The sequence below is a fragment of the Thermobia domestica genome, chromosome 8, assembly GCF_964235325.1.
Source record: "Thermobia domestica chromosome 8, izTheDome1.hap1.1, whole genome shotgun sequence".
Classification (NCBI taxonomy): domain Eukaryota; kingdom Metazoa; phylum Arthropoda; class Insecta; order Zygentoma; family Lepismatidae; genus Thermobia; species Thermobia domestica.
In genome coordinates, this window is record NC_137461.1 from 23,979,558 (window position 1) to 24,005,387 (window position 25,830).

At 37.3% G+C, this 25,830-nt stretch overlaps 1 protein-coding gene across 2 annotated transcripts in view; it reads right to left on the minus strand.

Moving 5' to 3' along the window:
• Lnk (SH2B adapter-like protein Lnk) overlaps positions 1-25,830 on the minus strand; it is a 41,139-nt gene that overhangs the window by 13,109 nt on the left and 2,200 nt on the right. For both annotated transcript variants that reach the window (XM_081768271.1, XM_081768273.1), the window contains exons 2-6: positions 20,923-21,024; positions 14,329-14,450; positions 8,792-9,000; positions 5,909-6,102; positions 376-612 (exon numbers count right to left, since the gene is read on the minus strand). In XM_081768271.1, the coding sequence (XP_081624397.1) occupies positions 376-612; positions 5,909-6,102; positions 8,792-9,000; positions 14,329-14,450; positions 20,923-21,024 (864 nt within the window). The remainder of the gene's footprint in view (positions 1-375; positions 613-5,908; positions 6,103-8,791; positions 9,001-14,328; positions 14,451-20,922; positions 21,025-25,830) is intronic.

The following is a 25,830-nucleotide window of genomic DNA, read 5'->3' on the forward strand; positions in this document are numbered from 1 at the left end:
CTGTTAAGTTTCAAGTGCCATATTTTACACCAGCCTATAAGGTACTTTATGTCTTCTTGTAGGGCAATAGTGATATAGACACAATATTTCTCTACATAACTTACAACCTTCAACGGAACAACAAAAGAAAAATACCCAGAGGAAGGCCATCACTGAAATATACGGACCAAAAAATGCAAGATGTATGGAAAGAAAAGTACACGGAAATGACAGAACTGGCTCAGGATAGGGAAAAGTTGAAAGCTGCATCAAAGCAAGCGAAAGTGTGATGCCCTGAGAAGAAGTTAAAGATAAGAAAAATGTGATACTACATTAATTCACCCAAAGATAAGTAATTTCTAATTCACATCTAAAAAGAATCCTGATGTTGCTTACCTCGCGAGGTTCAGGAGGAACAGGTGGCCTTCTATCCCCTGACTGCGTGCCGCCCGCAACACCAGCTCGTCCCCCTGAAGACGCTACCACGTACTCTGTAAGAGTAACATCGGACGCTCCACCTGACTCCAATGGAATAGGATGCTGTCTGAAGTGTTCCAACATATCGAATATGGTAGGAAACCATAAATGTTGGACCCTACACTGTCCTTCGCCATTCAATGTCATTCGAAGATGCTGAAAAAAGAAGCAAAAAAAGTTACAACACAGAATGTCTAATGAAGCCAGAAAGAATCCATACATCTACACCGTACAGAATATGTACGACACAGCTTTATAAGAGTCAAATTTTTCAATTTAAAGCAAACTGAACTCTCTCGTGTCACAGCGTTTAGAGGCTACAGCCAGCTTCTACTCGGTAGCACATCTCATTGTCATTTCTGGCTTTCTACATTAAATTCTCTTAATTCGAGTAGCTTGCCAATCACCTCATGATGTTGGTGATTCCGTACCGTGACCGAAAAATTGGCCCTAACCAAAGACACACATTTAGTTATAAAGAAAAATTAACATTTTTATCTACAAGTTTAAAATAAAAAGGCATCCGTAATAGTAATACAAGCATTTTAGATTAAGTTTAAAAAATAAAGTAACCCAAATCAATTACAATGCAAGTGTTTAATGGTAAACTTGCATATATATATATATATATATATATATATATATATATATATATATATATATATATATATATTGAAAAACAAACTAGAGTAAGATAGGTTAATAGGAATATGGAAACGAATGCAATAATTCTAGGTCCACAGAGTATGCATTAATTAAATATAAATAAATAAAAGTTATCAGTAAAACACATAGCCTACTATTTCATACTTGAGATTAGGTAGCCTTCATCTCTGGACTAGTGGCTAACGTGTGTGTCTGATGCACGAGGTCCCAAGCTTGTTTCGGTGGGGCAGCATCGAAAAATGAAATCTTTGAGTTTTACGTCCCACGGTTATGCCGGTTAGGCTAAAGGAGACGGTGATGATGAGTAATGAATGAAATGGTGGAATGAAGAAAGTGGGAGGAAACGGGAGAACCCCGAGAAAACCCACGCACACGGTGTTTGTCCACCACAGAGTTAACTTGGCGGGGGTTGGGATCGAACCCGGGACCCCAAGCACCAGAGGTGAACGCTCTACCACTGAGCCATGGGGCAGCATCGAATACACAGTGTTCATATCCCACTTTGAACTGTACGTCTTGCGACCTCGGGTAGCATAATCGCTAACACTCTCGCCTTTGATGCGAGCGATTCCCGGTTCGATTCTCGGTAGGGACACAGTCGAAAAAGTGTAAAAGCTTTTTCAGGCAGCCATCCTGAGCGAGGTTTTCCTCAGGCAAATGGCGGGATGGTGCCTAATATAAAAGTCTCAGGCCGCTTCCTTCCTTTTCCAATCCTTTTTTCTTTCCCTTTCCTTGGATAGCGTGATTGACGAGGGACGTCATTCCTCATATATGATAGGCTGACATGACCATAGATGTCGAAAGCCCAGTATTAATAGTAGGAAATTAGTTTATAAAAATATGTTAGAACTGTTTAGAAAATAATAAGGCACTAGCTACAGAAGAAAAGAAAGAAGAAAAAAGATGTTTATGTTGCTAGGGACAGTTTTAGTTGTTGATTAGTAAAATAGAGTAAAGTTTAGTTTGACGTAGGATCGGATCTAGTGACTTTAAATTGAGAAATGTTGATAATTGTGAAGTATGATGTTATGAGAGAATTTCAAGTGAGCCAATTGTGAAAATAATAAAGAAAAAAAAAATAAAATCTTTGAGTTTTACGTCTCATGGTGGAATTAAGAAAGTGGAAGGAAACGGGAGAACCCCGAGAAAACCCACGAACACGGTGTTTGTCCACCACAAAGTCCACGCGGCGCGAGCTGGGATAGAACCAGGGACCCCACGCACCGGAGGTAAACGCTCTACCACTGAGCCACCGCGTCCCCGAAAATAATAAAGAGTAACGGAAATTTATAAGTATAATGGTTTAAGTATTGTTAGTATGTTATGTGTTGAAATTTTGAAGAACTATCTTAAAGAGTTTAGTATGTGAATAGAATAGTATGTGAACAGATGTAGTGAAATAAGACCTAATCTAACAGAAATAAAAAAAACTAAACAACTTAAAATATATAATTTTAACTCTAACATTTAGAAATCTAATTTCTAATCTTAATCCTAACTGTACGTCTCGTTCTATGTAACTAAGCTGCTGACAAAAGACGTCAATAATAATCAATCAGTCAATCAAGATTCACTAAAAGCGCAGAATAAATCTCGCAAAACCCAACGAACAGTTGCTTCTGAATGGTGTCTCTGAGCATAAACGGCAAATAAAGATACTACGTAGAATTCACATCCATGAGACCCAAATTTTTGAATGGAACTATTGACGAAACAAGCCCACTTCTTACCTAAGTTCACTTCATCTAAGCACAACGCTGGGTTTTCAGTTCTGATACAATATTGACTCTCAACTACTTCTTTGAATTTTTAAAATGGTTTTTAACTAATTTTGGTTTACCTAATACTTTCTGAACATATTTATGTGCTTGAAATGAAATCTTTGAGTTTTACGTCCCACGTTATGCCGGTTAGGCTAAAGGAGACGGTGATTATGAGAAATGAATGAAATGGTGGAATGAAGAAAGTGGGAGGAAACGGGAGAACCCCGAGAAAACCCACGCACACGGTGTTTGTCCACCACAAAGTTCACTTGGCGGGGGCTGGGATCGAACCCGGAACCCCAAGCACCAGAGGTGAACGCTCTACCACTGAGCCACCGCGGCCCCATTTTTATTTATGTGCTTGAGTAAGCTGGAAATTTTGATCCTTGGTATCTCTACTTTGATCCTTTACTCTATGAAATAAATGAAATGACATATTTCAGTTTAACGTTCCACGATTATGCCTTTTAGACTAAGAGAGACAGATGATTAAGGCAAGTCAATGATGATGGAAAAATTAATGGAATGAAAATGTGGGAGTACCCCGAGAAAACCCACGGAAACTGTATTGTCCACCACAAACTTAGTAGGCCGGAGATCAAACCAGGGACCGCAGACACCACAGGTAAGCAATCTACCACTGAACAACCGTGTCCCCTTGCTTTATTGTAGTTCTAATTGTCACACTAATCTGCGAAACATTACACTGACCGATAGTCTGACACAACTTATTCTACGTAATCTCAAGTACAGTTTACTTACAATGTGTCAAGTACCCAGGAAATATTTTAAGTCATATATATTTTTTATGTTTGTAGATTAATATTTATACATTTTTTGTGAGTTTTTCAAGAACAAGGTAGCCATTTAGTTTTAAAATCGTGACTCGCACAGGGAGCATACGTTTTATTTTGGATGTAAAAGGGTGAATTTGGATTTAAATGGCATTGGAAGTGCCGCGTTCGTCTCAGCAACCACGAAAACTATGGATTCGATACTAACATCAGTCATTTTCGATCATTTTTATATACGAGGAGTGACTGCAGTTTTGAGAATAACATAGAAAATGAGAATCTAGAATAGAATAATTATATATATTAGAACAGTACACCCTTTGATATTAATGTGTACCAACTCTTGGTTCTAAATAATTTCTTTTGTCTTTTACAGACTCTTGAAGTAAGTAAAATCGCAGAGGTTGGGAAAATGGAAAAAATCGAGTACAGGTCAGTCATCAAGTATCTGCAATTAAAAGGAATGTCAGTGTCTGAGATCCACCAGGATATGGTCAATACCGTAGGTGAATCTGTCCCTTCATATGCCACCATCAAAAGATGGGTGCAGGAATTCAAGCATGGTAGGCAGAGTGTTGAAGATCTGGGAGACTATCAAGTGCCACCACCACAGAAAACATTGGCCTGGTACTTGATATGATCATGGAAGATCGCCGATTGTCAACTCGACAGATAGCAGACAGGCTGGAAATATCACAGGAGCGAGTAGATCATATTCTGAAGAATGAGCTTGGTTTATCAAAAGTTTTTGCTCGATGAGTCCCACGTCTTCTGACTCCCGAACAAAAACACACTCGGTGCCTCCTATCAGTGGACAATTTGAAACTTGTAGAACGTGATGTGGATGATTTTCTCTGTCGATTCATCACTATGAACGAGTGTTGGGTACACCATTACCAGTCAGAAACAAAACAACAATCCAAACAATGGAAGCACCCCTACCCCAGAGAAGGTAAAGGTGATCCCCTCCGCTGGCAAAGTGATGACTTCTGTCTTTTGGGATTCCCAAGGTGTGATATTCATTGATTACCTCCAAAGGGGTCATACCATCACAGGACAATATTATAGTGAGCTTTTGAAAAAAAAAAACTTCGGATGAAAATTCAAGAAAAAAAGCCACAAATGATGTTTAAAGGCATTCTCTACCATCATGACAATGCTCCCGGCCACACATCAGCAGTTGTCATAGCTACTATTCACGAATGGGGCTTTGAACTCGTTCCTCATCCACCCTATTCCCCAGATCTGGCCCCTCAGACTTCCACTTGTTCCCTAATCTAAAAAGGGCTCTAGCAGAGCGATAATGACATCATGACAACCGTGGAAGAGTTTCTGTGGTCACAACTTAAGGATTTTTTTCTACCGAGATAAGAGCACTACAGCACCGTTGGAGCAAGTGTGTTGCTGTCCAAGGGGATTATGTTGAAAAATAACGGTATTACCAAATCTGTACTTCTTATAATTTCATCAAAGCTCAAAACTTTTCAGTCACCTCTCGTATGAGAACTTTCGATGTACCGGGTGTTCGGAAAGTAACTAAAGTAACTATGCAGTGCCATGTTGTGGTGTGCTAAGTGATGATTGATATGATTGTCAATTAGTAATACAATATTTTCCATTGTTTAACATATTTGAACCATATTTGTATTTGTTCACAGGTCCGGTTTGACTGAAGACTAATGTCTTGTGTGACATCATTGTGATCCAGGTCAACTGCATAGTTACTTTCTGAACACCCTATATAAGTTTTATTTATATATATCCTCCTCCCCCCAAGTAGAGGGGCTGAATTTGAATTTAAACGGCATCGAAAGTTCACCGTTCATCTCTGTTATCCCGAAAACAATGGATTCGACAATAATATCGGACATTTTCGATCATTTCTAAATATCCCCCCCCTCCCTACGTTGCACCGTCAAAGTGAAATGATAAAAACCATCCCAGGCCAGAACCTCACCTATGTGGCAAATCTGATCGAGATCAGTCTCGTGCTTCAAAAGTAATTAAGTTTTATTTATTTTTATGTATCCTCCCCAACCGTTGTACCGTCAAAGTGAAATGATAAAAGCTATCCCAGGCCCGAATCTCATCTATGTTGAAAATTTAGTCGAGATCGGTCGGGTGGTTCAAGATGTATGAAGTCATTATATATATTAATATATATATCAAATCCACACTATACGAATCGTCATTAAATCTCACAAGGGGCAAATAAAGTACGTGTCTTGCCTTGGCTCTTCCTTGAAAATTGAACGTTAGGACAAACTCCCCTTTCCGTGTTTCACTCTGTCGCACAAGGAACACTCCGTGGCCATTAAACCCATCATGAAGAACTAGTTGAGCTGCTTCAGAGCGAGGTAATGTCCCATGAAACCAAGGATACTCCCGTAACGAAAGAGAAATATCTGGTTCTGGTTCTACCACTGAAAAGAAAAAAAAAAAAAAATACTAATATTAGTACAAAGTTTAATAAACGACATTCTAGATATAACTGTGAAGTCATTTTCCACTGGCAGCAATTTACAATGAAGCGCGCAAAGGAATTTTGTGAGGAAATCGACCAATGTCAATGTATTAAAGGTACTAACCAAAAAACAATCATTTTTACAAACTGACAGAAACAAAAAATTACATTCAAAATAAAATAAATTTTCTCCTTCTCAGATCAGCACAATGAAGCTATACGTCGGTAGGCAGAACTCCTGACTTGTGACAGAAACGAGAAAAGGGGCAATCCAAATGAAATAGACCAATTTCCAGGTCAAAGGTTGCTGACATTTTTTTTTTTTTAATTTTTTACCTAAGATTGTACTATATTCAGGGAGTTGAAAACGGGTATTCATTTATTTTTTAGCCGCGCAGGTTTGTTTGTAGCGGCCATTTTGTATAGGCGCCTGAGCGTATTTTGAACTTTTCAGAGGATTCCGTTAAACGCTGTAACTTTTTAGGTTTTAAAGATTATGAGTTCAAACCAAAATCGTATGAAAGTTAATGGAATAGACAACATTCTGTGTTCTGTGCACATTGGGACGTACTGCAGAACGTCGAAAGAAAAAGCTCTTAACATTGAGGTTGGAACCCTAGAAATGGCCATTTTGGAATATACATTTTGAAACGAAATAAATGAGACTGACCTTCAACTTTTGTCTACATAACAGACAACGTCCCCAACAAGTTTCAAATCTGAAAACCATATACTTGATTTTTTGGAAATTTTTAAACATTGCAAAATTTAAAATTTCGAAAACCGTGTATTTTCACCATCAAATATCTCAGGAAGGACAGAAGTGAAAAAATCTAAAATTTGCACAATATAAACGATAGTTGTTCAGTAACAAGTGACTAAAATTGTATCACTGAGACTTGAGTAGTTTCTGAGATATAAGCTGTTGCAATGATGTGAAATTCGCGATTTTAACAACTGAACAGATGTGTAGGTTTTGTGTTGATATTATCTCAGGCATATAATTTATCTATGTTTCATTAGAAGAAGTGCAGTTAAACAGCAAGAAATTCGAGATTTGCTATTTGTAAAAGAATTAGCAATGCCAGATCATATCATAGATTTGTACCTCTTACGCAAACACAAATCAGATGTTATGAATACTCAATCAGATGAATTTACTGACTGCAGTATGTCAGTACTTCCAGAACATAGCATGTTGTAATTTGCACCTAATGATACCGTAGCCTGTATTTACGACGAGAAATGGTGGAGTGGGAAAATTAAAGACATAAGTCAGGAAAATAACGATATTTTTGTTCACTTTTTCCATCCCCATGACCCAAGAACCTCTTTTAAACTATCTACCAATGACAAAGTGTGAGTGCCGATCACTAAGGGTTCTCCGGAAACTCACACCCATAGAGCTCATACAGGTCGTACTTTCAATATCAGTGCCAAACTCTGTACACAAATTAGTCAACTGTTTACCTCACTGATGTCTTAACAGCAGCGCTATAGGCAGAAAAGAAATAATACAGAAGTTTCGCTTTTTGTACAAGATATGATTCGTAAATTATGCAATTTTACCCATTAAACATTTCTGTCGTGTATTTTGACTTTTGCTACGAAGTTTATATCCACGGTTCACGGCGCTTCATGATATTACGTCTCAGTGAAGAAAAAACTTATAACTCAGAAACTACTCAAGTTTCAGTGATGAAATTTCACTCACTTGTTACTAAACAACTATCGTTTATTTTGTGCAAATTTGAGATTTTTCACTTCTGTTCTTCCTGAGATATTTGATGGTAAAAATACACGATTTTCGAAATTTTGCAATGTTTAAAAATTTCCAAAAAAATCAAGTATATGGTTTTCAGATCTGAAACTTGTTTGGGACGTTGTCTGTTATGTAGATAAAAGTTGAAGGTCAGTCTCATTTATTTCGTTTCAAAATGTATATTCCAAAATGGCCATTTCTAGGGTTCCAACCTCAATGTTAAGAGCTTTTTCTTTCGACGTTCTAAAGTGCGTCCCAATGTGCACAGAACACAGAATGTTGTCCATTCCATTAACTTTCATACGATTTTGGTTTGCACTCATAATCTTTAAAACCTAAAAAGTTACAGCGTTTAACGGAGTCCTCTGAAAAGTGCAAAATACGCTCAGTTACCTGTACAAAATGGCTGCTACAAACAAACCCGCGCGGCTAAAAAATAAATGAACACCCGTTTTCAACTCCCTGAATGTGGTACAAACTTAGGTAAAAAATTGAGAAAAAACTAAATTTTGTCAGCAACCATCATTGGTCGATTTCATTTAGATTGCCCCAAAAGAGAACAATAAAGTGAGCACCCTCACTACTAATACAATTGTTCGCTATGATGTTACTATCGATAGTGTCCAAATTAAACTTTGAGTTGATGAATGAAAAAATAAATAAATAAATAAAAAAATAAAAAAAAAAATAAGAAAAGAAAGAAGAAAAAGTACGTTAAATTTCTTGACCTAGTTCTTAATGAAAAATTGCACTTGAAATTAACAATTCTTTCCTCATAATTTTAGACATATGCGCAGAATGCGTGAAGACAAAACCCCTATATACTCAATTTACATTATGATCAACGACTAGTGACTTATTCATTGGTGTCCAGTGTAGTACTTACACTGTTCTATATCTGAGCGAGAGGTGCAAAGTTCAAAGTTGCTGTTACTGGAAAGCCTCAAGCCCGGCGTATCTGACCCACCACGTCCACCTGCTAATCTCGGAGGCAATTCTGGAGGATGTTCTAAGCTTTCACCGGGAACAATGACTCCATCTGGTTTCACTCTTCCGTCACGAATTCTAACATCACCTTCGCCTCCTAGAAGACTCCTATAACAGAAATTTTTTTAGCAATTATACAAATAAAAAGTATCACCTGATATTCGTCTAAAAAAGAAATTAATGACACTACAATCCTGATATTTCATTTCAAGACGTGGAACATAATCAATTTGACAAGAAGGGTAGAGATAAGGGAAAGAAATAAAATTTGTCCAGATCTACATAACGCCTAGCCAGAAACAATAACGACGCACTTAACTTGGACTGGCAGTAATCAACTGAGAACAGAGATAGCGTAGTCAGTAAGGGTCTACTTGCAACTGAGCAGCCCGGGTTCAATCCTCGATGGGGCGGGAATTTTTTCTCGTTCTACTGCCAGTCCAATGCAGCTTTCAAAATTGGTTCCTCAGAAGTAAAGGAGGTCAGTATGGTGCTATTCATATTACCTCCATGAGTGGCAAAGTCATCGAAGTGTGACCTTTTCACCTCTATACACAGTCCTTAGACCTTCATGGACTGTCCCAAAAGAGGGTAGACCTATGTTAAACTTACGAATTTGATGCATGTTGCTGAATTAAGAAGATTTTTTTCTTCTCGTATCTTTTAAAGATTTTCTAAATAATACATACATTGTTGAAGATTTAGTGTAATTAATTATATCATCAGCTTAGTGTGCTATTAACAGTTAGAGCACTGGAGTCGAAAATATTCTCAACTGTAATTTAGAACTAATTATTCACACATTCAGATTCGTATCCTTAATCTACAACTGAAATGATGATACTGACAAACAAATTTCAGATGAGAGGTGAAACTATTCACTGAATCTGCCTTGGATATAAATATAAAGTACTGTACGAGTCAGTTTGGGTAAGTCTGGTTTGCTTAGTTGGACTTTTGTGTATAAACGAAAATTCGTAAGTCTCTCTTTCAACGTTAATTTTCTATTTATGCAGTACTATCAATACTGCAGTACTATTTCTGTAAATATTTTGATAAACCTGAAAGGGGTCTATCGTTCCTAGCATCACATACATGCTCTTTTATCATAGACCTTCTTTTCACTTTAGCCACATTCACACATGCCCCGGTAAATAAACTAACTATTAAATCTGATGATTTCTGGATTTGGGGAAACCAAGAGCTTATATCCAAGCTGGATTTAAAACCAACTATTGTTAAATGAGTTTCAAGCTGTTGGTGAATCGTGAGATAACGAACCATCTTTTTTTTTTTTTTTTTTTTAATATATTTTTTTTCAATTCTCATATTTTTTTATCGTTGACGAAAACTGTGTATTACTACTTTTTTACTTTGTTATCCTAACCATTTCCTCACACCTATAACTTTATAACAATTTCGCTAACTACACGAACTATATATTCAATATTCAACTTCTATAAAGTAATAAGCAACTACAACTATAAACATACATTATTCATTCAATTTTAGAGATATAAATCTTGGATTGGAGGATTTTCCCATAAAATAAGTTTTTCTTGGGAAAATAACGAAATTTTTAGTTTATCTTTTATTACTTATCTTTGCTTTTCTTCACTTACTTCCAGCTTTAGTTTTCTGGAGTTAAGATCTACGCGGGTTGGCTGAAAAATTCGTAGTCCAACTCAAAAAAAGTTCAGGTAGAATGAAGAAAGATAACGTGAAGTCTATTTATTTTCTTATTACACATAATTGCGTAGAAAGTGTGAACAGTTTAAAAGGACAGATTTACAAACCTTCGTTAGAACTAGCGAAGCAAGCAGAGATAGAGACTTCGTGAATAAATACGATTAACCTCTGCAGTAGTTAAATGATATGACTAATCTCACAGTGTCAATGTGTTGATCTCAGTGAGTTCATTCGCTGCTGCTCTCCATCTTCAGTCGCTCCAACCACGAAAATCAATGAATTCGTTCGTTGAACTCATATTTATTACATATAACTGACATTAAATACCGCCCCAAGTATGAAAACAAATTAACACGCGAGCTCCTCCGTGGCTAAGCGGTTAGCGTGCGCGCCTTTGGCGCGGGAGACCCGGGTTCGATTCCCGGCGGGAACTCATGTGGTTCGGATTCCACGTTAATCAGTCGGTCCACGTCTCACACAGCCTCGCTGCTGAAAGGGACGCTAAACTGAAATTCAACTCAACTCAAATTAACACGCTGAACTTATATTTATCGATAATTAGTATTAAATAAAATGTAAATCACGTGTTAAATAAAATGTAAAGCCAACAACCTACCACTCACATAGGTTGAAGGAAAAAATTCCAAAATTTACATAAACGAAACAAAATAGATAGAATTGTTTTTTGATCAATGTATTGTAACTTGTTAATAAATAAATGATGATATGTTGATGTAAAAAGAATTTGATAGAGTAAGCCAATTCAGCACCTAGTAAGACATGATGCTTTTTTCCAATACATTTTCGAAGGAAAGACCTTGGAAGAGGAGAGAGAACGCCCGAGAACATTCTACAAAAAAAAAAAAAAAAAAAGTCAATGAGATGTATTTTTTCCAGGGTTGGCAAAAACCATGTTTTTTAGATAACGAACCATCTTTTTTTTTTTTTAATATATTTTTTTTTCAATTCTCATATTTTTTTATCGTTGACGAAAACTGTGTATTACTACTTTTTTACTTTGTTATCCTAACCATTTCCTCACACCTATAACTTTATAACAATTTCGCTAACTACACGAACTATATATTCAATATTCAACTTCTATAAAGTAATAAGCAACTACAACTATAAACATACATTATTCATTCAATTTTAGAGATATAAATCTTGGATTGGAGGATTTTCCCATAAAATAAGTTTTTCTTGGGAAAATAACGAAATTTTTAGTTTATCTTTTATTACTTATCTTTGCTTTTCTTCACTTACTTCCAGCTTTAGTTTTCTGGAGTTAAGATCTACGCGGGTTGGCTGAAAAATTCGTAGTCCAACTCAAAAAAAGTTCAGGTAGAATGAAGAAAGATAACGTGAAGTCTATTTATTTTCTTATTACACATAATTGCGTAGAAAGTGTGAACAGTTTAAAAGGACAGATTTACAAACCTTCGTTAGAACTAGCGAAGCAAGCAGAGATAGAGACTTCGTGAATAAATACGATTAACCTCTGCAGTAGTTAAATGATATGACTAATCTCACAGTGTCAATGTGTTGATCTCAGTGAGTTCATTCGCTGCTGCTCTCCATCTTCAGTCGCTCCAACCACGAAAATCAATGAATTCGTTCGTTGAACTCACATATTTATTACATATAACTGACATTAAATACCGCCCCAAGTATGAAAACAAATTAACACGCGAGCTCCTCCGTGGCTAAGCGGTTAGCGTGCGCGCCTTTGGCGCGGGAGACCCGGGTTCGATTCCCGGCGGGAACTCATGTGGTTCGGATTCCACGTTAATCAGTCGGTCCACGTCTCACACAGCCTCGCTGCTGAAAGGGACGCTAAACTGAAATTCAACTCAACTCAAATTAACACGCTGAACTTATATTTATCGATAATTAGTATTAAATAAAATGTAAATCACGTGTTAAATAAAATGTAAAGCCAACAACCTACCACTCACATAGGTTGAAGGAAAAAATTCCAAAATTTACATAAACGAAACAAAATAGATAGAATTGTTTTTTGATCAATGTATTGTAACTTGTTAATAAATAAATGATGATATGTTGATGTAAAAAGAATTTGATAGAGTAAGCCAATTCAGCACCTAGTAAGACATGATGCTTTTTTCCAATACATTTTCGAAGGAAAGACCTTGGAAGAGGAGAGAGAACGCCCGAGAACATTCTACCAAAAAAAAAAAAAAAAGTCAATGAGATGTATTTTTTCCAGGGTTGGCAAAAACCATGTTTTTTATTGAAAAAACCAAAAAAACAGTTTTTTTTGTTTAAACCCGTTTTTTTTTGGTTTAAACCGTTTTTTTTTTTTTTTTTTTTTTTTAATAATTTGCTCTATGTATTTATATCAGATATGGACAGAAATAAGTTTGTTTTGCCTTGGTGTTATTATGCAACTACCGGGTTATGTAGGAAAGGGGTTACGTAACGCTTAAAGCGGAATCCAACCGCTTCTCGCCTTACATCCGAGGGAAATTTCCCTTCATTTGGCCTCGAAATCGGGACTAATTGGCCACAACTGCGATACGTCTGCCGACTCACTCACGAAGGACTCCTGATAAAAATATGTTGTACTGATCTTTACATACTTGTTAATATAATTGTCAAGAGTCATTTCAGAAGGATAAAAAGATAAGTAGTTGAACAAGTGAAACCATTATACAGATTTACGTATGGACAATTTCAAAATACTGCAGAGTACAGAAGAACTAATTTAGTCCAAGTTAGTTCACTACGACTTTTATTAGTCCAAGTTAAAGAAATACAACGACTTAATTGGCGTATCAGTACGAAAAGTGAATAATGATACGAATTATTTGAGTCCACTTTGACCTGTTTATACATAAATAGGTAAAGATACTTCTGATTTCAATAAATGCCTTTCATGCGGTTTGTATACCCCCCCCCCCAAAAGTACGGCATTTCGATGTATTTTTTCAATAGTAAACATTATTAGAAGGAAACAATATTTAGAATTTTTCTTTGATTGCGACTGCATAATAATAATAAACAATAAAAAAAAATACATAAGAAACATTCATAAACTTATGCAAGAAAAAAAGTTGCTTTTGTAGTATAATCTCTTTGAGTAATGAATGGGGAATTTAGGTCTGAATATAATACGAATAATATACGGGAGTGAAACGTGATAACCCACAAATGTGTGTCCATCAAGATTTTACGAACATTTTTCGCTTTTTGGTTTAAACCAGCCAACCCTGATTTTTCCTACACAAGAAGATGAAAAGGGATGCTGGAGATAGAAAATTGTGGCTCTAAAGACAAGCTTTAGCCCTCTTAAAAAAAAAAAAAAAAAAAAAAAATACGTTTTATTTCCTATTAGTTATCAACCAATGGGAAATTGATTGATTTTCGAACTTGGAGCGACCCAGAATGAGAGCAGTAGCAGCTCCCAAAATAAATATTGGAACTAGTCACATATTCAGTTAAAAAATGTGCCAAACGGTTACTAGATTTCATTCCGTATTTAAATTACTTCAACTCAACAAGAAAATAGTCGTTGATACGCTACAACAAAGGTAATCATGAACTTTATTAAATAAAAAAAAAAAAAAAAAAAAAAACTGCTGTGAACATTTATTCAGCAGAAAATAAAAGATTTACATATACACATTCACTGATTCCTGTAAGCTCTTTTATTTTAATTGTTATTCCACTATTTTAGCAGAGTAAACAGTGTCATGCTGTTATAACGAAAGAAACAATACCTACCTGCCATCCTGGCTATCACTGGTAGGAAGATTTGTCCGCATACAGTACTTAATCGTGGCAAGCCATGACCTCATGTCATCTGTATCGTGCGCTTCTATCACATACTCCATATTGTTTTCGGCCTGTGTACAAACAAATTACAAATTAATACCAATTATAAACTATTTCATCTACATATAATACCAGTATCGACCATTGTTCGAAGAAAATAGAAAGCTATGTGTAGTACATCACATCGCCCCGTTTTGCATAATGTGGTAGCTCAAAGTTAGACACCTTGCAAATATGAGAAAAAGCGGAAAGGTTATTACTCACTGCAAAAAATATGTAGCAGAATATTCTTCTACATGCAAATAGGTAGCGCTTTCGGAAGATGCTACTTCCTTCATCAGCCAGCGGTAGATTTCAAAAAGGATTAAAAGAAAATGAAGGATGGTTAGGATGGTAATAGCCATTCCGCTTTTTCTCATTAAATATAATCACCGCTCGCAATATTGTGATATCTTGCAAATAGTTTGAGAAAATTTCCTAAGGACGATCGTCATCGTTTTACCAAACTAACTATCCTAATCACCAATTTAAAATTCTCCTTATATATTTAGACTAGTGACGAGCAATTTAAGTTGTTGAATTGATTTTGAGGTTAACGTCCCTTTCAGCAGCGAGACTATATGAGACGTGGACCTACTGATTAACGTGGAATCCGAACCACATGAGCTCCCGCCGGGAATCGAACCCGGGACTCCCACGCCAAATGCGCGTACACTAACGAAGGAGCTCGACGAGCAATTTAAAATGCTGGCCATGACAAAATAAAAACAACATACTTGGGGGACATTCTAGTCTTTCCTTCCCTTCCTCCCCCGTCCCATTCAATTTCCTCGCACCCAGGAGACTCTTCGTTGAATATGCGTACGGCCAGCCAAGTCATACATCTGAATCTTTGTTCTATCTTGCGTTATCCAACTTCCTGTTGTATGTGTCTAGGCCAGCCTGGGGAACCTGTGGCCTTCAGAGCCATAAAGTGCGATCTTTTGTGAAAAATGATAAATTATATAACAAATACGAAATATACGAGAGATATAATTTTGTACATTTTTAGGTTTTAATAATTTAATAGCTGTAAAATAACTACAAATATATATATATATATATAAAAAACTATCAAATCAGACCGTGTTTATGTGTAGTGAACACCCAAAGAATCATGATTCGCCAATCAAACATGGTGGCAGCTCTGTGATGTTATGGACCACAATATCCTTTTTTCTTCCTCTTCTTCCAGTGGGTCTTATGCTGACACTTACCGGTTACGTTACTGTCTGTGATTACGCAGCCATTTTAGGGGATCATATGCATCTTATCGTCCAGATGCTGGTTCCCGGTAATGGCGCCACAATTCCATTCCAGAATGAAAGTACGCTCATTCCCACAGCTGAAGTTGTTCGGATGTGCATTGAGATGCATCGGAATAAAGCTGAACAATTTCCTGGTCTATTCAGTACCTGGAGTTGAACGTGGTTCGCTTTGGAGAAACGATTCTGGCGCAAATTTCGGCTCCATCCTCTCTCACGGAACTGAGAGATGCTCTAAACGTGGAATTTTGTATTGTTCATTTACTAACATTCGTGAGTTCTATGACTCCATTCCAAGTCGCAACAGAGATATTCAGAGGGCGAAAGGTGGTCCAATGTCACAAATTGATCACTATCTGTATTTCTAAGACATATTCTTCTTGTAACGTTGGAGTCAGACTTTGCATAAAAATTCAGAGTACCTATAATGATCTCTTCACCAACGGTATTTATATATAGGGCTGGACCATTATTCTTGAAACGCCGTTCCACTTTTTAAACTAATAAATAAAAAAAAAATCAATTTACATCCTAAGAAGACAAAGGGGGTTTTATATATATATATATATATATATATATATATATATATATATATATATATATATATATATATATTAAAATGATGCTTAATTGTCATGTTTATATGATTTGAGATATTAAAATATAATGGAAGATGAGTCATCAGCTAAGGTGCAAGACAGCATCCATATAGGAGTACATTTATTGAGTAATTACAACCATCACCTCAGATAATACAAAAGAAACAATACAAATGATATGTACAAAGTTATAACAGAGACTCGAGTAGCAAAGTGGTCGGAGTTTGGTTATCAAGAAGTCAGTCCTTGATATTTCTCGTGCGTATTCATGAGTTCATGCAGTTCCTTTTACAGAGATAAATCATGTAATAATTATAAGCACAATGCATACTCACAACCCATAGAGTCCTCTCATGGTCGTCGGCTCTGATCAAGACATCTGGAAGGTCCTAAGAAGACAGTTGACACCAAAAGATGCGGTTCAAGCGTTCACTAACAGTCCGGAAGACGAGCACTGGTCGAATGAACGTCGAATGATGATAATCGTTCAAAATTGCCAGTTTTTATACTAATTCGTGATTTATTTTGAAGTACGCCAAAGGAAAATATGTTTTTCTTTTTTTAGTCAAAATAGACACTTAGAAAGTGTTCATGAAATGTTTTGGTTGTTTTTGGAAATTCCACTTGCGTACTTGATTCTGTCAAGAAGGTCATAGGACTTGTTTTTCTTTTTAATTTCGTACTTGGATCACTTTTGATGTTACCTTCTCGGAGCGAACATAGAATTCACGTGAGTATAGCAATTATTAACTTTGTTTTTCATCACCTATGTCACTGGAACATAATAACACATATATATATATATATATATATCCTAACTATATATACAAATACATGTACTGACATAAATTAAAGGAGTACTTCCGGTTGACGTGGAAAGCTGAAATTTGGCATGATTGTAGCTTTCAGGGGCTAACCGACAGGAAAATTCCCAAAAGTGAATACTTTTAATTTTCAAGGGGTCTAAAGGAGGGGGGGAGGATGAAGAATTTCACCATGTTATTTAAATGGATCATTTTTTAGACCTATAATCTCATGTTTTAGGTACTTGAAATTAGAATAAAAAAATGAAATTAGGAATGCTTGTACGTTTTCGTTAGCGTTACCTAAGAAAATCAGTAAAAATAAAAATTTCCAACTTTAGAGTGGTTTTATGGGGAACTGAAAAATCTTTCCCATGTTATTTATATGGGACGTCTTCTACGCCCCAAAAGTTTTAGACACTTCCGTTAGGATTAGGATGATGAAATTTGGCATGATTGTAGCCTTCCGGGACTAACCGATAGAAAAATTGCCAAACGTAAATATTTTTAGTTTTTAAGGGGTCTAAAGTAGGAATGAAGAAATTCCCACCTCATTTAAATGGGTGTTTTCTTGGGATACAAAAATCTTAGTTTTGTATCCCAAGAATTCGATAGAATTGTGGATTTAGGAGGCGCGAGGCTGTACGCCGAGCAAAGGCGGGGATGTGGGGGGCGAAGCCCCACCTGGGCAAATTCAGAAAATATGAAGAACAAATGCACGAAATTCACTGTTGATGCAAAGGCTGATACATTAGAGGTACGAGGCCATAGACTGAACAAACTCTGGGGTCTGAGCTAGCCAAAGTATATATATATATATATATATATATATATATATATATATTCCACAAGCCTAATCTTCTTATATGAGGAACAGGCATTTCAGCTAGTATATGCAATACAATGATAATTGGTAATTTATTTGAATATTCGCTGAAAGAGCATATCAAATACTAACTAGCTACAAAGGTGAGCCATAAGTCTTAGAATATTTCCACAGCCCAAACTGGAAGCGCGTGTATGCGCCTAATCATCCGTAAGTACAAGGTCAAAGTAGCCCAAGAGATAGCGTTACAAGCGGACTTTTTAACATGGAGGTCGCCACTTCGTCATTATCTTCAGTCAGCTTTTACTGGCAATGACGATGAGAGCTCAACAATGTCTAATACGTGAACAATTACTGCATGAATACGAATTTGGGCATAACACTGCGGTATCAACCAAAACATCTATCATGTGAAAGAGGTAGGTGCAGTGAACCACAGCAGAGAACTAATCATTGGTTCCAGAAACTTCATATAGGCTGAGGTTCAGCCAAGGTCCGGCCGCCCCAGAGTAAAAGACTCTGAGGTCCGAAGAAACGTCACTGAGTAAAATCCATCCACTACCACACGAGGATTGTCAAACCAACTTGGCATGTAGTTCTCTGCAGTGCATCACCTAAGAACTCAAGGAAACCATTAGCAGCTGCAACATTGTGTCACATGAGTTGATCCTAGCTCAGTTCTAGAGGAGAGTGGATGTGTGCCGTCAACTGCTCCAAAATCTGCATGATGTGCGTTTCCTGAAACAGGTTGTAACATGCGATGCGAAGTGGATAGTTTTCCGAAATCCGAACTTGCAAAAGCAGTGGCCGAAATCCTGACCAAAGGCCAACTTCCAGGGGTCGTCGAACAGGGCCGCTGTGTGCGACGGAACTACCAGGGAGGTAATTCACTTTGAGTTCGTTCCTAAAGTGCTTTCGAAACTAGAAACAAATTGACAGCTCAAAAAGACGTACAGATTTGTTTTGAAGAAGGGAATCTACGTCACACAGTTATTGCGATCACTCAGCGAGGGTCGAATCATAAATGTCATTTTAGCAACAGTCAGGCACGTAGCCAAGGGGGGGCGGGTCCGGACCCCCCTTCGAGATCAGAAATGAAAAAATTAAAGAAGGATTAAACAAAATGAAATGAGAAAAAGAATGATCAATGTTAAAAATAAAAAAAAACTACAGGAAGCTTTTGGTTACTCTTTTTTATGAGGAGATTTGTATTGCAATACATGGTGGCGAGGTGAGCGATATATCCTGAAAGAGTCAGGAAATTTGAAATTTCTAGAAAAGTTGCGAAATTCTCAGAGTTTCTGCTACTAGTCAGGGAGATTTCAAGCTTCCGAAAGCATAGTGCCGTTGTGTAACGGCGTGGACATTTTTTATCATAACTTTTCGTCATCGCACCTTTGCAGTATCAAAGATGTTAATTCAAGAAAAATTTTCTACTGCTCCTTCAATCTGTCATTTGGAATCGACAGTAGTTGGCGGAATAATAAAAACAAAAAAACTATGTGGAGTGAAAGTTCTGTTAGCATTTGATTCAACAGAGAAAAGAACGCCCATATTGTAAAATAGTTTACAAGACATTATTGAGTATGTAGTTTTTAAAATAGTGAATACGTACTTTTTATAATAGATGAGGTCATAATGAAAGGAAAATTGTTATATTTGAATAAACTGAAGAAGGACTATTGTAAAATCTTGTTATATTGTAAAATCTTCAATGCGTTTTTTATATTATTATTATTATTATTATTTTACTCGAGATTTCTTCATAGTTTGTTATTAAAATACTTGCCAACATATCCTCATTTTATTGTCCTAACAAACTAGTTTAGATTGATCAAGCTCCTGGGCCTCCATTTCATATCAGGCCCCCCCTCCTTCCCTGTTACGAAATCCTGGCCAAACGAACCAATATATGTTTCAGTAAAATAGTTTAGAATGATCGAGCCCCTGGTGTGATGACCACAGTATTTCATGTCACGGACTCCCCCCCCCCCCTTGCTTCACGAAATCCTGGCTACGTGCCTGCAACAGTGCGTGGAAGGTTTCCTTGGCACCAGACCTTAACATTCCAATGTTGCCGTTAGTAAACACATGTTTTCAGAAGGAAAGAAGCTACTCTAGTCTTTCGTTTCTTTGTGCGTGGAAGTGATTTAAAAAAGCACACACACAGCCAGTTCCAGCTGATGACTCACCGGGATGCGCACGACGTGGCAACAGTGTACCACGTGCTTCTCTAAACGTCAATTTGTTTCTAGTTTTGAAAACACTATAATGATTGTACGATCAATGCCGTCTTCTATTCCGAACAGTTGGAACGGATGTACGCTAGACTACACTAAAAATATACCTAGGTACTATATTGGTAAACCGAAAGCACGCCCTGCTGCAACAAGATAATGAAAAACCACGTTCGGCTCGAAAAACTCAATAAAAAATTCAGGAACTTGATGTCAACGATCTAATCTTGTAATCTTGACCTCGCTCCTTCAGATTACTACCTATTTCGGTCCATAACGCTCTTCCTGAAATCACGATGCTTCACCACCCAAGAGGTGGAAACAACAGTGATTGGCTTCTTTGTCTCCAAGGCCAAAAAATGATTTTGATGTGGAGCTGAGAAACTGTCAGGAAGGTGGCTGCAGTCCATCACGAAAGAATATATTTTGAACGTTAACCCTTTTTCACTGTACAGTAATAAATACAGATACGTTGTATACCAGAATATTGCAAGACTTATGATTAACCCTTGTAACTCAGTATAGAACCCGGAGGTTCAACACCGCATTCATAAAAGCTCTAGACTGACTGCTGTCCTTAGCCAAGTGGTTCCAGTTTCTACTTCGTAGCGTATCAGGTACACTGAATTTTAAATGTAGCCAGTGGATAATTTTAGAAATTGTTCAGTAGTTTTTGTGTAATAGGTACATTATACTTCTTTGGGAACTTGTGAAAATGCTCCCACTACATCAGAAATATTAGATATTCCGTATGATAAATAAGTAAAACGTTACCTTTAAGACGAAGGTATTTTCGTGGTCAGGCATTTCGAGTGCTGTCGTTTCCCTTGCCTCTGTTATTAGAAAGCAAAACACTCCACTCTTTGGTTTCACAGCCTTAATAAAATAAAGAAGAAAACAAAGTTAAATTAATAGCGAATACACAAAGTCACATTAAAGTTTAACACTAAAGATCAGAATGGTGCATATATGGTAGATATACACTATGTGATCAAAAGTATCCGGAGACTCCCCAAAACATACGTTTTTCATATTAGGTGCATTGTGCTGCCAGGTACTCATTATCAGCGACATCAGTAGTTATTAAACATCGTGAGAAAGCAAAATGGGACGCTCCGCGGAACTTACAGACTTAGGTGACTGGGTGTCACTTGTGTCAGAAGTCTGTACGCGACATTTCCACAATCCCAAACATCCCTACGTCCACTGTGTCTGATGTGATAGTGAAGTGGAAACGTGAAGGGACATGTAGAGCACAAAAGCGTACAGGCCGACCTCGTCTGTTAACTGACAGAGACCGCCGACAGTTGAAGAGAGTCGTAAAGTGTAATAAGCAGACATCTATTCAGACCATCACATAGGAATTCCAAACTGCATCAGGATCCACTCCAAGTACTATGACAGTTAGGCGTGAGGTGAGAAAACTTGAATTTCATGGTCGAGCGGCTGCTCATAAGCCACATATCACGCAGATAAAGGCCAAATCGACGCCTCGCTTGGTGTAAGGAGCAAGGGCGCCGATCCTGGGGGGAGGGAGCCCCGGATCCCTATTGAATTTATGAATATATAATATTTGGCATAATTTGAATGCAATTTGTCTTAAAATCCTCATATATATACCTTCTGCATCTGAATGGGCCCCCCCAAATTTACAGAGAAATCGGCGCCCTTGGTAAGGAGCGTAAAATTGGACGATTGAACAGTGAAAAAACGTTGTATAGAGTGAGGAATCAGGTACACAATGTGGTGATCCGATGGCAGAGTGTGGGTATGGCGAATGTCCGGTGAACGTGATCTGTCAACGTGTCTAGTGCCAACAGTAAAATTCGGAGGTGGTGGTGTTATGGTATGGACGTGTTTTTCTTGGAGGGGGCTTGCACCCTTTGATGTTTTGCGAGGCACTCTCACAGCGCAGACCTACATTGATGTTTTAAGCACCTTCTTGCTTCCCACTGTTGAAGAGCAATTCAGGGATGGCGATTGCATCTTTCAACACGATCGAGCACCTGTTCATACTGCATGGCCTGTGGCGGAGTGGTTACACGACCATAACTCCCTGTAATGGACTGGCCTGCACAGAGTACTGACTTGAATTCTATAGAACACCTTTGGCATGTTTTGGAACGCCGACTTTGTACCAGGTCTAACCGACCTACATCAATACCTCTCCTCAGTTCAGCACTCCGTGAAGAATGGGCTGCCATTCCCCAGGAAACCTTCCAGCACCTGATTGAAAGTATGCCTGCGAGAGTGGAAGCTATCATCAAGGCTAAGGGTGGGCCAATATCATGTCGAATTCCAGCAGTACCGATGGAGGGCGCCACGAACTTGTAAGTCATTTTCAGCTAGGTGTTCGGATACTTTTGATCACATAATGTATATAAAAGTGAACGTTTCGTCAAATTTATTATCTTTTTCAGCACAAGTTTTTCAGAAAACTAGTGTTGTCTTTGGAACTGCATTCCGTTGATTAACTTTTTGCTAACAGCATTACTTCTTTTACTTCCAGTCGTCCTCCATAAAATTCTATTATAAATTTGTGTTACGTATTTTATCTTTTCTATCACCTTGACAATATTTCTGGAATTAATTCGCGAAAATCTGACACAAAAATATGAAGATGATTGGTTAGTTGGTATTTCTTTTCAGCAAACTGAAGCTGTATAAAATGGCACCTACTCCTCAAGTATGAAATCTGAACTACTACTCGAGCCTGTCCAATTTGCATTTGATGTTAAACATAAGGAGCATCAACAAATTTACAAGGTTTGTATTAAGGAACGGAATCCCAGGTCTGAAGCTATCAGCATATAGATCAGAATTTGGTTGCCATTTGATACTACGCAAACAAAAATATAGTCTTTATCAATTCAGGTAGAAGGGTTACCTTAATGCTTTCAGATGTTATAGAATGAAACAGATGCTAAAAGCCAGGACAAAGTAAGAAACCCGTTTTTTTTTTATCTTCTCAATAAGTTTTGCTTTCATGAGAACACTATGTGAAAATTTTCAACTGTTTAAAAATCCTGTTCAACTCTTAAATGAAAGTTCTCATTTCTAGGGTAAAATTCTCCTGTAGTACTGTATGATAATGATCAACAGCAGGAAAAAAAGTGGATTTGAAAAGGTAGGGGGACGCATAACGTCACCCCGTCTCCCATGCCTATCTTTGGCCATTGTAATTTTTTAGAAAGTGGGGGACGTTACAGAGTATCTGAAAATGGAGGGACGGCATCCCGGCATTCTCCCTCACTTTTACAACCTCATCAACAGTAAAAAATCAGAAGACGTGTAATACAAGAAATTGCACACACATTTCTAAACGGAGGAATGATTTTAATCAGTAAATTATTATCTTACTGGTATATTTAAAAAAAAAAATCTTGAACCGTTCCAGAGATAGAGCATTTTAATGTTTTGCTGACATTTGCGTATAAGAAATGGAGCTACAGGCGCCATAAATGAGGACTGTATCTCGGCACACGAATTGTTTTGAACAGAACAATAGCAACAACAAAAATGTTTCTTACTTTTCCTGAATTCTAACACTTAAAGACTATCAAGATAAGATTTTTTTCTATGCCTGACTAAACTGATCTGGACCATGCCGTAAAGATCAAACGGCTATCGCTAAATTAAAGTATTTGGTCGCCAACGGCGACGGGAAATTTCGCCCCCTTTACTCAATATGTATCTCACAGCTATAAGTAACAATTATGAGGTATATAGTTATAATATGGTATCAAAAAATGTCCTTACACATAACAATCGTAAATTTGTAAACTTTATACTACATGCTTCGTTTTCATGCGCATCGAAAAGTAGGAGTGACTTCTAAAACTATTTTGTCACAGATGTTCTTGTTGTACCTTTATAGAAAAGGCATTCTCGATTTAATTATGCGAAAAACAGCGAATAACCTATGCTAGGGTCACTACAATCTAGTATTACATGTAATCTGCGTCAGGGCAGGGCGAAAACAGAAAGGACCACGCGGAAGAAGTCCGTAGTAAGCAGCCGCGTAAGCGAAGGTGGGTATACTCATAAAGAAAGATCTGTTTGTTTCGTTATTTCCTAATATGATTGTTCGTCCTCATGGTTGAAAGTCATAAGACTAACGAAGACTATTCGTTGGTCGATTTCGAATTTAGTGTCCCGTTAGTACCGAGGCAAAATGAGACAGGGAATTTCAAACCACATGAGCTCCCACTGGGAATCAAATGCAGGTCTCCACATTGCCACGAGGTAACTCTGACCATCGTTCGTGTCTGAGTAGAGCCAACTAGAACAGCCAATATAAAGTTAAACCAGAAGCTTTACTCTACAAGGTGACATGGATTGCATCTGTAGGTTAGTCATTTTACAGCCATGTTCTAGATGTAGCACATCGATCAATAGTATAGAAAAGTCCCATAGACAAGAGCAAAATCATAAATCAGTAACACAAATTTATAATATATAAATAATCGGCGTCCCAGGGTTCGGGTTAAATGTTGCAAAAGGGGGCAAAATTAGGCAACACTTGCGAAAGAAACTAAATAATTTAAGAGGTTTCCATTTCGATCCTATGAACAACCATGATTTACTATAATCAGTATTTTAAAGCATAATTTCAGACTAAATAAGAAAAGTGTATTTCACAATTTCTTAAAAGCTGTGTCAGTGTTGTAAATTCCTGAGGTAAGTATTTTAGTGTTAAGTACGAAAAAAAAAATGCCATTATTGATATCTGTTTCTCTACTATTCTCGCTTTCGCGCATACTCTCCGATCGCTGAAGCGCCTGCTCCATTCGGACGCACCCCGCAAGAGACCACCAGCTTCACCCTGCCCTGACTCCCGTTAAATATTATTCGTGCTTTTCATAGCCAACTAGCACAGTTTGGTTCGCGGGTTTTCGGATTCGTTTTTACATTATATGTACGCACGACACATGTCATATAACGGTTAAGCAGTTTTAAAGTGAATCTGCACCCATGAATACAATTCCCTTCATAAGAAAATTATTTATACCTGTAATGCACTTGTAGTACATTTTCTGAAGAAGTGTTATAGTTCATAAATTGAAGTATATATCTAAACTGGTGTAGAATCAAATCGTCTGGCCTCTTCTGTCACAAAATATCCCAGGGTTCTATTTTTAACTCGCAAACTAAGCTAAATTGTGAGTTAAAAAATGTTTAACACATTGAGTAAAAGTTATTGAATTTGTGGCTAAAGAAGCATTAAGAAAAGAATAAAATAGGTACAACTTCCGAAGATGATCATCCATGTGAAGAACAATTACAGCTCTTTACGAAACAATAAATATATGAATGAATGAGATGTAAATCGCTAATTCCTGTATTTTCAAGGACCCGACTATTTGGCGAAGAGGTACTTTCATCATTTAGTGGTGGAAATGGGCGTATATGTGAACGTTGTGACATTTGTTTGAGTTTTATAGAATTATAAAAAATAATGAGCGTGTAACTTAACCAACCTAATCTATTAGGTGGACACTACGGTGATGTATCTCTGCAAATTGTATAGAAGCTGTATTTTATATCTACAAGTGGAGCGTTATTAGCATTAAACCATGACAAATGCTACTGAAACTCCTCTTATTGTCAAAACCTACCTGTTTTCACAACCCTCGTTATGTGTGTATCCACCGTCGGAGATGCACTTGTTTCCCTCGGACG